General features: G+C 39.5%; 1 protein-coding gene across 1 annotated transcript; it reads right to left on the bottom strand.

Moving 5' to 3' along the window:
* Positions 1–413: 413 nt before the first annotated feature.
* Positions 414–10,035, bottom strand: LOC144653586 (tolloid-like protein 1). The gene is made up of 6 exons (XM_078513623.1): positions 9,913–10,035; positions 8,079–8,117; positions 7,537–7,681; positions 6,575–6,822; positions 3,559–3,960; positions 414–2,883 (listed from the first exon to the last, which is right to left on the bottom strand). Exons 1-6 carry the CDS (start codon positions 9,959–9,961, stop codon positions 2,789–2,791), a joined length of 978 nt encoding a protein of 325 aa, XP_078369749.1. The 5' UTR covers positions 9,962–10,035; the 3' UTR covers positions 414–2,788.
* Positions 10,036–14,030: the final 3,995 nt, after the last annotated feature.

Raw genomic sequence — 14,030 nt, forward strand, 5'->3', positions numbered from 1 at the left:
GTTATTTGAAGATGACATGTCTCTTACTATATCTTTACGCTCGGTGAATATTTTATAATTGTTCGATGCTTTTATTTTGTTAGTAACACATGAATGGACCAATTCTTTTATTTTATAACGTTACTCTGTGACAGGGAAACAGTCCATTGAAGACATGTTGTCTAGCCTAAAAAATGAAGCCAAGGGTGCAAGAACAAACTTCATCACCTTAGTCGATCATTGCCATTCCTAACAGCTGCTACATTTGATCTAAGTTAATTTACCACAAAAAATTAGACCGCTGTTGAAATAACTCTATGGTCCATAAATCTTGAAATGTTTGTGTTGAAGAGTACTGTTTATTTACAATGTACAGTAGGTGTCACTTTCAAGAGTGCGGCTTCAGTAAGGCCACATTACTTTCGAAAGAAACAAAACAACAGAGAAACAACATTTAAAGCGGTACATCTACTTTATTAGCTTTCTCACACAAATTCGTACAAATCTTTATATTTTGCCCTCTAGTTACGCGCTTAGAGCGGGAAAACGTACCTAAGCAACCTTAGCTGGTCCACGATTGGTTTACGGTTTGTTGATAAAATATTATGATTTCTCTAATTGGTTAGGCACTTACTTGTAGTTTCTTCAAGCAATCTTTAACAGGGACTTGGAAATGCAAAACCCATACCAAAAGAAATACACACAACACTTTGCCGGGTTGTTCAAAAGCCGACTAACACTAATCCAGGATTAAAAGTCGAAGGACGCTTCATTTCTCTTGTATAAGAGCGTGTTTACTTTGCTAATGTTTTGTGGAGGTTGAGATCGACGTTAGCTGAAGAACTTACTTTCTTACTACCCATCATGCCTGTGTGGCACAGAAAATATAAATAGAAAAGTTATAGAGCTGAAATCAACATTCACGGTAATCCTGGTTAGCTTATAATTATTAGTCAGTTGAGCAACCCGGCCTTGGTGCACGTATATTAAACATACAGCTGTACTTCCTCGCCAGTTTTATACCGCATACTCTATCTCAGTGTTGTGCTCTATTCATTAAGTGACTTATATATTTTGTTGTAAACACACTCATTTTATAAGGACGTCTCATATTTTTTCGGCTGAAGCTGAATAAATTTAATCTTTACAAGATTTGAGCCTTTTTTCCCTTAATTTTTTAAAGGAAGGTCATTTACTAGCCCGACACACTTTTAAATTGAACTGCAACACTTTTTTATGTTGTTGATCCGGTCAAAAAATTTTGTTTCTAGGTTTAATTCACACCAAATGTATAAAAAACACACGCAAAATGATTAAACAACGTTTCAAGCAGATTAAATGGGACCTTTTGTCAGCCTCAACATTCTTATAAAGATGTTTCTAAATAGGACACGTAACAGTGTAACAATATCTGGAATTCAGTGAATATATAATGGGCAATTTGTCATTATGCATTAGTTCAAAATCACGCTCCAGGCGTATACTAAACTGTGTCTAAATGACAATTGTCCGAAGCGATTGATTTGCTGGAAATCGGTGTTTTAGTAAGTTATGTACAGCTAAATAAAAACTATATTATTTTACACTTACGCGGCTTAATGAAGCGTCCAATTCTTTGCAAAAACATGGCTTGTAAACTTTATCAGTTGTTCTTCTTCGAAAAACACACAAAGAAGTAAGAAGGCGCGCTAATAAACAAAACAACGGAACAAACAGATAAACAGACAGACAGACGGGGATAAAAAGAGGTAGTCATACAGACAGACAAATATACAAACAAACAGACAGACAGACAGACAGACAGACAGACAGACAGACAGACAGACAGACAGAGGGACAGAGCGAATGTCTGACAGACATAAAGAGCCAGAGCTGGAGACAGCGAGGCAGGAAGCAGGCTGACAGACAAACAGACAGAGAGAAATAAGAGATCAGACAGATGAAGACAGACAGACAGACAGACAGACAGACAGAGAACAAATAAACACAGAACTCTGAAGTGAAAAGTGAAATTAAATATGCAAAATTTCGGTCACAATTATATTATTATTTGTAATGAATTATTTCGTGCAACTTTGAAAACCACCATTTGGGCGCATGAACAAAAGATTTCATCTGAACTGTACAAATTCCAGAGGGCTTGGCATGCTGTGAATTTTGTGAAACTTGCCATGGATTACAGTGTCGATACTGCCTCGTCCCCAGGTGTTCTCTTTTCGATCGTGCACGGTTCGCTTGGCGTTGAGGGACTAATGCGGATGGGAAGACGGACTGGCCCGCACCCTAACCATCAACCCTCGCGTTCCCTGTTTTCCCGCCTTACCCACCGACCGGCCGATAGGCGCCTGGGGACGTGTCAGGTGCCTAACCTAACGTTGTCTTGTATTACAAAATGCCCCAGAAAAATGAGAGCGGAAAGTCAAGTTCCGCCAAAGATGGATTTGTGTTTGTCTCTGACATCTGCTAAGTAGGTAGTAGGTATGAAGTTTGAGTGATTAATTATTAAATTTGTTATCGGTTAAGCTCGAGCATGCACAGTGCATACGGTGCAAATACTGTCTACAGTCAACTCTCTCTTAAAGGACACCTCTATAGGACGGACATCTCTTGATCCCTTCTCTGCCGTTTTTAGTCATTTTACTCTAACTTAACTCCCTATAAGACGGACACCCCTCTAAGACGGACAGTTGGAGCCGATCCATACGGTGTCTGTTTAAGAGAGAGTTGACTGTTTAGCATTGAAGTCAATGCTTGCTGTTCACACTTCTGTGAGTGACTGAAGACTTGAATGGAACACACGTGGACGAATTTAAAACAGGCTGTTCTTTGAGGCAAACGTGAGCAAAGCTGAGACGAGCAGAAGCGTCAACGGGTTGCTGACGGACAGTTTCCCCTGACCTCCAACTGCAAAAAATGGAAGAAAATAAATTAGAAAGAAAATTCTCCATCTGTTGTCCTGTAAAATGCAATTACGTAAAACACAAAAGAATATAAAAAAAGACACTGGGAGAGTAAAGTGTCTGTTCACTTTAGTGTCCCACACTGGGAGAACCTTTCTTAGGCTGGACCTACATAAAAGGGCAGGGATTTCACGAATTGAAGTATAGAAAAGGGGAGAAAAATCTGTCATTTAGGTATTAAAAAGGGGGTTTCAAAATATCACGAGCAGATACAACTGATGCATCTGAACATTAAGAGTTACTCAGGTGAACACGTTTAAAAAGGATGTGGTTTGACTACTGTAGGTAGTTGAAAGGGGTATCATTTTATATAGACGGTATATAAAAGGATTATTTTTCCTATCAAAATGGTAGAGAAAAGGGTAATGGTTTGGACCTCGGGGCAGGGCCTTCCAGTATAAACTTTATTGAGTAACAATACTCCTCCCCATTCCTGGGAAATGCAACACAGGGACCCAGACCAGGGCTCGAACCCATCCCGCCTGACCTAAAATCCGGCACACAAACATTGATTAGGCCACTACCAAGAGGGAGACATAAACAAAGAAAATACCTATCTACAATGCACATGCGTCGCCATAACACCCGAGCGGTATCAAGTGATATCTCTAATACAAACCTGCTTTAAAGGAGGCCTTAAATCCCTTGTAGACAGTGGTAGAGTTGTCGTCGCTTTTAAAGTGCACCCAGACCATGTTCCCCTTGCTCTGAATGGAACTCGGTGTGGTACTGCCGCACATGTGTCCGCTCAGGATTTCTCCGTACTCCCCCCCGACTTTTAACTCGCCATCATCCAGGTAGTGGTAGGCTTCTCGGACCTCAACAAAATCGTTCTTGCAATTTTTGCTGTTCTCCAGTTCGAATGTGTCGAAGTCGATCTGGATGTGCCCCCCTTTAGGGGCAAATAGATACCACTGTTGTTCAAAATCTTTAGGATAGCTCCGATTCGGAATGCCAACTTTTGGTGAGCCGAACGCAATGGTTTCATCTACAGATGCATTCAAGTAGGAAGTTGGGCCACCTGTGTAGGGAATGAGACCGTTACTAGTTTGATGTCGTTTAGTAATAATATAAAAGGGTAAAAACTCTGGGTTTTATTTACCAGTGCCTAACACTGTTAGTCATATCCGGCGGTTCTTCTTCGCAGAGTTTCGATGGGACGTTCGTCATAGAAATCCGCTATGCGAGGTGAGTGCAGGCGCAAATGTCCGTAAGTTCAACTACACCATCAAAGCTCTATTAAGTCTCGCTTTCTTTATTAATCTCCGCTCTCTAAAGGCCCGGCCAAACGCACGCAACATTTCATTGCAACATATCCCAACATTGTTGCGTGCAATCGTTTGGCCACCCTCTTGCAACATGTTGGATGATGTTGGATCAAGTTTGAAAATGGTCAAATATTTCTTCCAACATCTCGCAACATTTTTTATGTTGCATGATGTTGTACTTGTTTGGCCACGTTCGCGCAACATTGTTGCGCTGGAGCATGCGCACTAGTTTGATTTGTGCCATCCAACATACTGTAACTTATCTCAACAGGGTGGCCAAACGAGTGCAACATGTTGTGCACAACAATATTGCGATATGTTGCGGGCACTATCCATCCGGGTATTTTTTTCGGACGGACTCTATTTTAACAATAGAGTGTTTCTGTCGAGGAACTATCGGCTGATAGTTGCCCCGCGGAAATTTGATGTTCTTAAAACAAATATTAGCCCGAGAAGCGTAGCTTCGAGGGCTAATATGTTAGTTTTAAGAACATCAAATTTCCAAGGGGCAACTATCAGACCGATAGTTCCGAGACAGAAACACTCTATTGTCTTTATTGTTCACCACTAAATTTTCTTCCGCGCGCACATACAAAAACAAGCATCGTGAATTATTTTTACTTTTCAGGATAAAAAGCTCAATTGAAAGCCGAAATTTAACAAACGAAACAAAACCAGACGAGAAATCCACTAAACGCAGTGAATTTGGTTGGGGTATTTGTCTGCAGGCAGCTTGTTTACAAATAACAGTCACGGGCGGGCACTATCGATCCGGGCATTTTTCACGGGAGGGCACTATGGGCTGATAGTGCCCTCTGGCGGACGGGCACTATCGCGTCACGTGTTCAATTTAAACCAATCAGAATCGGAGAAAATTTAGTGGTGAACTATAAGGGCTGATAGTGCCCCCCGCGGATGAACACTATCGCGTCACGTGATCAATTTAAACCAGTCAGAATCGGAGAAAATTGGTGAACTATTTGCCTCATAGTCTGAGTTTTTGAGCCAATAGTCGGAGCTGAGAATTTACTTAAGTCTGATAGCCGAAAGCTTATGTTTTTTAAACTCTCTCTCTTTTTTAATTGGCCTATACGATGTCAAAAAATAGTTTAGAATGGCTTCAAACTGGCTTTCCATCGTTCGGAATGCACCAAATGGCGCAAGTTCATGATTTTCTAGATTTTCGAAATGTTCCAGGGAAAGATACCACCGAACCGGACCTCCCCATATACATACATCCTACGTTACCTTTAGGACCCCGTATATTTTTAAGGTCAACCCCCCGGGAACTAAACATAAATTTTCAGCCAAACTTTGCCAACTGGATGATTACCTTAAGGGAAGTAGAATTTAAAACAAAAAGGGGGCGGGGTCACCATATTCGTTTAGAAGACCTTATAGATGGGACATTGGGGTTTGCGGTCTTGCGGTATTGGCCAATTTTTCATGCGGTATTTCCGTAATTTTAATCTTGAATTGCGGTATTGCGGTATTCTCCAAACCTGCGGGATGCGTTTTCTTAGCGTTTTGGTCTACGATAGTCGGTACAAAAACTTATCCTTCGCATTTTTCCGAATATCTTTAGCCGTTCTTGGTCGTTTCGGAAGCAAGCTGAAACAACCTAATTTTGTCAAACATTTTTTTATCTACAATTTGACTGTTTTAACAACCAGTTTAAAGTCGTGTCAGGGTTTTTACGGTACCACAGGTTTGTTTTTGCCTCACTTTTCGCACTCACGTCAACAATTCCGCCAGCTATGCAAGCTTTCTATGAAATTGCGGTATTTTCCGAATTGTTTTGCGGATTGCGATATTTGCCGATTTTTTTGCGGTAATGCGGTGTTCAGTACCCCCCAATGTCCCCCTCCTTATATATACTGCATAATTCCTTAAAAATTCCTTTGCGAGTGTTGGCAACTGAAGCACACGTTTCCGGTGATAATTTATTTTTCAAACAAAGAAATTGATCTATATTCATTTTATAGAAAGAATTTTATCACTACACTCAAAATAAGAGAAAGAACTGATAGGTCACCAAACTCATTTACGACGAAACGACGATTTATCTCTCTCGCGAGCTCGAGCGAAGCCGGATAGAAAAAGGCCGCCATTTTGGTTACGTGCGAGCGCTAATTATGCGTAAAATTCTGCGAGTAAAGGTGGATTTCATTGGCGTAAATATTTACGTACGTAAACGTGGTAAAAATTGTTTCTTGGTATTTTTTTTTTTTGTTTTTTTTTTTTTTTTTTTTTTTTTTTTCTTTTTTTTTTTTTTTTTTTTTTTTTTTTTTTTTTTTAAAAATAAGGATGCGCAATTTTCTAATTTTTTTTAAAAATTTCTACTGAGGAGTTTAAGACATAACTTACCACCATCAGAGCCAGCAATAAATTCAAACTCGAATCCTTTGTTATGAACAGTGTCATCTGACACAAAACGTATGAACAGGGGACTTGACACGATAACGCCAAAGGGTTGGAGCGAACGCCAGCGATGTTCTAAATAGCTGTCACTCATTCTTCCACAGAGTTTACCGTATCCAGATTTCAGTGTATTGTACGAGCTAGCATATTGCATATAGTCGCACTCGCAGTCATCACATACTTCTATCTCGAACCTATGAACAAAAATAAAACAAAACGTTAGCCTTCCTTGTTCGCCCGGGTGGAAAATAAAACAAAGGCAAATCTACCACGAGGGTTATTAATTTTAATCAATATAAGTATTTATTCCGTTCTTTTTTTAGTAGAATTTTAATGCAAATGCTGTAATCTGATTGGCCGAGCTATTGCACAAAATCAGCATTAGGATAATCTAGTGACCGACTATTAGGCAAACTTGCAATCTGATTCCCGGACTTATATAGCGGATTGCGGATTAGCTGAGAATTTTGGCGCGGATTCGGAACTCTACATCAGGAAGCTCTGATCATGGACATTTAAACGAAGTTCGTTCCATTTTGTTCAGTCTTCTTAAACGAAGTTCGTTCCATTTTGCTCAGTCTTCGTAGGTAGGTTGGCGGAAACGTCACAAAATTAAAGAAGCGATAAAAATTGTTTAAAATCATCATCTACTGTCTGCTGCAGCGAAACAAAGTTTAAAGTAACGCAAATTCGGATTTGAACGAAAATAGTGGTGGATTGACTGATTTAGCCCAAAAATAGCACGGATCGGCAAATTTGCGTATCCCCCCCCCCCCGGGACGTGTCGTTGGGCCAGGTCTTCGCTACAATTTCTTGTGTGTTTTCATGTTGTGTTTTTGTTCCATGTGAATCATGTCATTTCGTGTCTCAGCAATTGTATACTCATCTGGCGCAATCGAAGAACTTACCTGTGAAAAGTTAAGCCAATCCTGTCGTAATGCTCGGGGACTGTAATAATCCAACATTTTGTCACGTTCACCCCGTAATCACCTGAGCTGGGATATGAAAGGGTGCCACTCTTGGCTGTTATGTTTGTAAAGCCAGTGGGGCAGGCTGTTGGAAATACAAATAAAAAATGATAAATAAGTCATTTAGTTGTCCTCTGCAAAACTAACGAGTCTTACAAATGTGCGAGGCAGCGAGGCATGCGAGGAAGAAATCCCTACTCCAAATAAAATTAAAGAGCTTGCTAGGGGGTTCTGGGGGCATGCTTTCCAGAAAATTTTGAAATCTAGAAGCTCTGAAACGCTTTGTTCAACATTTTTAAAAGGTGTTTCTTGAGAAAGATGAGTCTTGTTCAACTGGGAATTATTTTCTCAACACAACATATCTCAGTGTTTTTTTGCTTTGGGTTAAAGTAGTCGAGGCAAGTGCCTCGTCTTGCTCTCTTGCAGTCTACCGACAGTGTACCGATCGCTACAGACAAAGTGTATTTTGTTACTGAACTTACTTGAATCACATTGTCCTTGTCCCAGGAACAGCACCAGCACTGCAAAGAGATTAAATCAGATTAGAGCCCGTTTAAATCCAGAAAAATAATAATGGGTAATAACAGTTTAGTGTAACGCTTAGAATTCTGTGGAATATTGCCCGTTTGCGAAAGGTCATCAGCTCGACTCTCACTGGGAGAACTGGTGATTTTTTTTACCAAGCTTAGCTGTGTGGCAGGAGTCACTGTTTGAGTGTCATTTCGACATATTTTTTCCAAGCTTCACATACAGTATGTTGTTTAAATAATGTTTTAGGAAAAGTAAAAAAAAATACAAATGTTTCTGGTCCCCGCCCGCTTTATTTTTTGGTGCCCCCTCTCTTTTTTATTATTTGTTATTGAAAACGTTGGAACGAACAAAAACCAACAGGTGTTATACTTCAACTTTGTACTTAGTTAAAAATTTTGCAAGACATGGCTTTTGTTAGTACGAACTCGGGCTAAAATTTTAAAGCCTTGGTCGCTAGGTCCGTATTGGATAGGTAAATTAACTTGCATGATTTATTTTGCAAGTTAACTTTTGGAAAATTGGACGATGGAGAAAAAAGGTAAGGAATGCAACAAAATAATAAAAAAACAAATAACAAAAAAAGCGCCCTTCCGCTCTCTTTTTTGTAGCAAACCGGACGAGAAACATTTGTTTTTTTTTTACTTGGCCCTATAAAGTAGTTGAAAAAATACCATCATTTTTCTACTGGAATTTAGCCTGCATAAGAAAAGATATATCATAACCGAGAGCTTCTCAAGGCCGAGATCAAATTAAAAAGCGAACTTAACTGAGCGTATTTCAACTGGTATAAGACGCCTCGAAATCCTGAAACAAGGCGTAACCTGCGATTAAAAAGCGTTTCGAACAATTGTTGAACGCTTGATGAGGTCCTTGATCGATATCTCATACTGAATAAGACAGGCAAAATATTTGTGCTAATCATTGAAAGTAGAAAATTAACCACCAATATGTAAAAGAAATAGCGCGTTGTTTGTTCTTAACTTAGTGTAGTTGTATGATAAAGCATCATTTCTTCAAAAATTGAGTTGCAACAATGTGAAAATCTCCTGTGATCTTTAAAAGCGTTTCGAACGCCTGATCTCATACTTATTAAGACAAGCAAAATATTTGTGCTAATCATTGAAAGAAGCAAATTAACCACCATTATGTAAAAGAAATAACGCGTTTCCTGTTCTCAACTTTGTGTACGTAGTTGTATAATAGAATGCAACATTCCTTCAAGAATTCACTTGCAAAAATTGTGTAAACTTTCGTGGAAACCCTTAGCAACAATTCTGTTGACGTCTAACAACCATCAGTGTGGTTTAGTATCCAAGACGTTCTTTATTCAACGCAAAAATAATATTTTCGAATTCACCTGAATATATGTGTACTCGTTCAAGTTTACCCTGAACTGACCAGAAGGCTGCTGCGAGCTAGCTTAAAATTTTGCGAGACTCTAAGCCGTTATCGGAACTTGTTTGTTAAACTTCATTTGGGGTCGATCGCTGCGGAATTCGTGTCTAACTATTGAGCTGAATAAACGATTACAAAATGCTGCTTCTTTTCACATCACTGAAAGGATACAAATCCTTTCAATGTAGCAAAGCCTACAAGCCGAGATAAAACAATATGAATAACTGAAATTCGAGAAACAAAAAGAATAAAACTGTTTACAAACTTCTCAGAAATCGAACACAGTTTGCAATTTGTTTCCGGCAAGCATGAGTAACTGTATGCTGATTTTACAAGAATAACTGTTATATTAAGTGGCGTGAATAATATAGTTATAAGCAGTTTACTCACCAAAAACGTTTGCAAATGAAAGAAATTGGTGTCGTTTAAACAAACCCATTTTCTTGCAGAAGATTTTTACTGGCTTTTCTTCTCTGAACAACGTTACGAGAGCTGTACTGTAGTGACTAACAACGCAGCACTATATATATACGCTGGAAACTGTTGATTATTTAAACGCTGTAGAAACGGTTACTACGAAAATAGAGAGACTATACCCCGTACGATATCAATCACGTTGCACATAGTGATTGGCTTAATTAGCAAAACATGCATGTAAATCCATTGTAAATACTTTTTCAATTTTACATTGACGTTTTTATCATAGGAAATCTTAGAAATTCTCTTTGAGATTGGTTTGAAATTCTAAAGAGTTGTTCTCGACTTTAATTTGTAAAAGGTTTATCTCCTGAAGTTATAAAAATTATGCCAAGCAAGAACTTGCTAAAATTCAGAAATGTTTTTTTCTATGGAAACAGAAAAACTTTGCCGCAGGGGGTTCATTAAGGTACTGCGTTAAAAATTTGCATTCAAATCACCTTAAACACTGCTTTCATGTCAGCATGGCATATTCTTGTTATATAGCTTTATGCCGTTCTGTTAAGACGAGAAAATAAGCCGGTTTTTTTTTCTGTTGGCTAAAAAAGGCATTCTCGATATTTCATTTGAGTGCCCAGCGTTAATTGAGAAGCCAAATTAAACGATTTTTGTGAAAAGGCGTCATTCGTGACGTCACTGTAAATTGTTGCGGTAGGGTTTCTAACTAACACACCAAATCTCGGAGACAAAGAAATCGCAATTTCAATGAATAAAGCATTTGTTTTCTTTATTTCGTTATGCACCTTAAAGAACCAGGCTTCGAACTGACACGTTTTGTGATTCTTACACGTTGTACCTTGTGAATGTCGTGGCTGTCTCTCTCCCGCTCCGCGGAGTTCTTGCTTATAAACCCACAGAAGTTGTTTTTTGGCGGACTAATGAAATGGTAGTTGTTAGAAGTGATACAATTAGGACAAAGTGGCGTGACTAATTAATTATTCAAAGATCAGCTCAACAGGACTTCGTACGTCAAGATACACTGAATGACACGATGGTCAGAATGGAAAAAGATGCCGCCTGAAATTGATTGCAAGGCATCCCATTGAGAGGATTAAGTTACCCTTGTTCAAGTACTAATTAAAGTCATTAAAGGGACGCACTCTTAACACCGTGTTTGTAAACTAACTGCCATGCTGACGCTCTCTTGCTCGATACAACGATACTCAATTTATTACAAGTCGTTATGTTGTTTGAGTGTGAACCAGGCTTCAGACAGGCACTCTTCGTGATTCTTACATGTAGTACGTTCACTGAGTTATGTAGCTGCGTTTTCTTCCGCAGAGTTCCCGATTATAACCCCACATATACAAAGCTGTTTGTGGAAGCAAATTGGTAGCTATTACAAGTGTTACGTACAATTAGGACAAAGTTGCGTGACTAATTAATTATTCAAAGATCAGCTCAACAGGACTTCGTACGTCAAGATACACTGAATGACACCGTAAATGGAAAGCCAAAGATTGCAAGACATCCAACTGAGAAGATAAAGCTTATCTTGATCAAAAACCTATTCAAGTGGTACACTCTTAGCTACGTGTTTGTTGTTACTTATTTTCGCGGAAACTTAATTTCGCGAAAATGGAACGAGCATATTTCGCGGGACTTTAATAATCTTTGCGATTTGGCCAAAAATAAGTAATTAACATAAAAAATACAATTCAAAACGTTTAAAATAAATTTTCGCGGGTCTTTAAGTCCCGCGAAAATGAGTAACAATAAAATTGACACTCTCTGACTTGAAAGAACGAACTCAATTTATTACATTTAAAGGTGGTTGATGAGGTAGCTCAGTTCATTGTGTTGGTGCGCGCTGGCTGTATATCTTACCATGATATTTCTAATCACCCATTTACTCCAACTCATGATCACTTTGAACAAACAAACAAAATAAACAACTTTTTTTTAACTATCGGCTTTGCAGTTGAGTTGTGAGCATCGGGGGTGGAAGCGGAATTGTTAGACCCGCTTAGACCTCACTTACTCTTTAATCAGGGTCCCCTATCAGGCCTCTCTGCAAAATGGAATCACGTAAAAATGTTTGGCTTTTCACGCGTCACGAATAATTCTAAAAATGTTTTCACGTTCACGCAAAAATCATGGCGATCCCTGTTGAGACTGTTACGCTCGGAAGGTGTAAGACCAGATATTGTGCCTGTCAAAATCACACACGCGACAAAATAGCTGACAAAAGTCCCAATTCCAACCACAGAGCTAAAACAAAGATGTACGTTTACTAGAACTACCTAAAAAATCATAAATAAAGTCACGAAAAAGAAGATGATTCACCATTCACGTTTAATTCAACTCTTCGTTCACGGGTCACGTTTAAGCTAACAATTGTCACGCGTACGTAAAAAGACCTAAAAAGATCTTGAAATTTGGAATCACGAAAAAATAAAAGCCCAAATCACGTTTCACGGCAAATAAATAGCCTCAATCACGCTTCACGTAAAAAGTATTGGAGACCCTGTTTAATCCTATCATTTGTTTCTGACTTGTTATGCATTCGTATATATTTTGCACGGTATTCTTTTTTCAGTTTCTTTCCCACCAGATTTTGCTGTAAATGAGCAAAATTGGGGCTTACAGACCTACACGATTCCTTCTGAGTGGCCAATGCATATTTAGAAGCCTTAAACAAAATGTCATAACTGAAGCCAATTAACTTTCCTTGTGCGCACATTGTGTGGCAAAGCAGGTTTCTTGAATACGGACCAAAATAGGCAGTGGCCTCGTGATTACTCGTGATATCTTTTGCAGGCTCGTAGGAAAGGAATTTTAATGGACTGAAAGATAACGTAAATAATCGGCTCTGAGGTATATTTTGGTAGCGTGCGCGGGGGAGGGGGGGGGGGGGGGCGGCGGCATTTTTGCCCGGAAAATTTTGGAAATCTAGACATACTTCCCTATCATTTGGTACATTTTGTACGACTTTGAGATCCATGATTCTCAAATCGGCGAAGTAATCCTTTAGAGGCTTAACCAGTTTGTTGCTGGAAAGACTACTTCCAAAAAGGTTTTGCCTATCAGAATGTCGCGTGTCTTCAAAGGAATTTGTTCTAACAAGACTAAGAATTTCTCCTCTAACGAACCGCAATTTAACACCTGGCTTGGGTTGTTCAAAGGCTTGATACGCTGCAGTGGCGTAGCCAGGGGAGGGTTCCAGGGGTTCCGGAACCCCCCCTTCGGGATATCGCAATAGCTAATTCAAGAGAAAAAATATTATTAGAACCCCCCTTTAATTCCGCCAGATTAGAAAAATGAAATTTTTGAAAAAATAAAATGAAATCTATAAAGTATCACCTTGTGTTTACAATTACAAAATTTCGTGTATACAAGCCTCCGTTGTACGTGTAGTGCGGATCAAGACCTACCAAACAGTGCAGTTCAGGCCTTGGCAGAATGTGACAGCGATTTTTATCCAAATGTGCACAAGTTGCTGCGCATCTTGTGTACGTTGCCAATTACTTCTGCAGAATGTGAGCGATCGTTCAGCACATTGCGCAGACTAAAGACATACCTGCGGGCTACAATGACCAGCGAGCGAGAGTCAGGACTTGCTCTTATGAACATACATTACAACAGACAAATTGATATTAGTGCAACAGTCGACATTTTTGCACGAAAGCATCCACGGCGCCTACTTCTGGCTGATATACTAGCTGACAAGTGAGTGACGGTACGCCGGGAGTGAATGGTACGCCGGAAAAATTACCTGGTACGCGGGATTTTGAGCTTCCCTTCTAAGAAATGCTAGCTTCAATTGACGCTAAAATTGCTAAAAATTTATGCTTAGAATCAAGGAGATGCCATTTCTGGGGACCGCAAATTTCAAAATTTCCCGGAGGAGCATGCCCCCGGACCCCCCTAGAGGAGGAGCGCCTCCGGCGCTCAGTTTTACCTTCACAATTACAATTCACATTTGGAACCCCCCTATACAAAAATCCTGGCTACGCCCCTGCGCTGTCCACCGGATAAACCAATATTCAATGTATAGCGTAGTTTATTTTGTCAGTAGGCTTTTCCCCTAG

The sequence above is a fragment of the Oculina patagonica genome, chromosome 5, assembly GCF_052425735.1.
Source record: "Oculina patagonica isolate OP01 chromosome 5, crgOcupat, whole genome shotgun sequence".
In the NCBI taxonomy this organism is placed as follows: domain Eukaryota; kingdom Metazoa; phylum Cnidaria; class Anthozoa; order Scleractinia; family Oculinidae; genus Oculina; species Oculina patagonica.

Bases quoted from the DNA above. Each gene is read 5' to 3' on its own strand.
- LOC144653586 (XM_078513623.1), bottom strand. From the start codon at position 9,961: ATGGGTTTGTTTAAACGACACCAATTTCTTTCATTTGCAAACGTTTTT. The intron at 8,118-9,912 runs GTGAGTAAACTG...ATCTCTTTGCAG, and splicing joins TTCATTTGCAAACGTTTTTG to TGCTGGTGCTGTTCCTGGGA. The intron at 2,884-3,558 runs GTTTGTATTAGA...CATTTTTTGCAG, and splicing joins TAAGGCCTCCTTTAAAGCAG to TTGGAGGTCAGGGGAAACTG.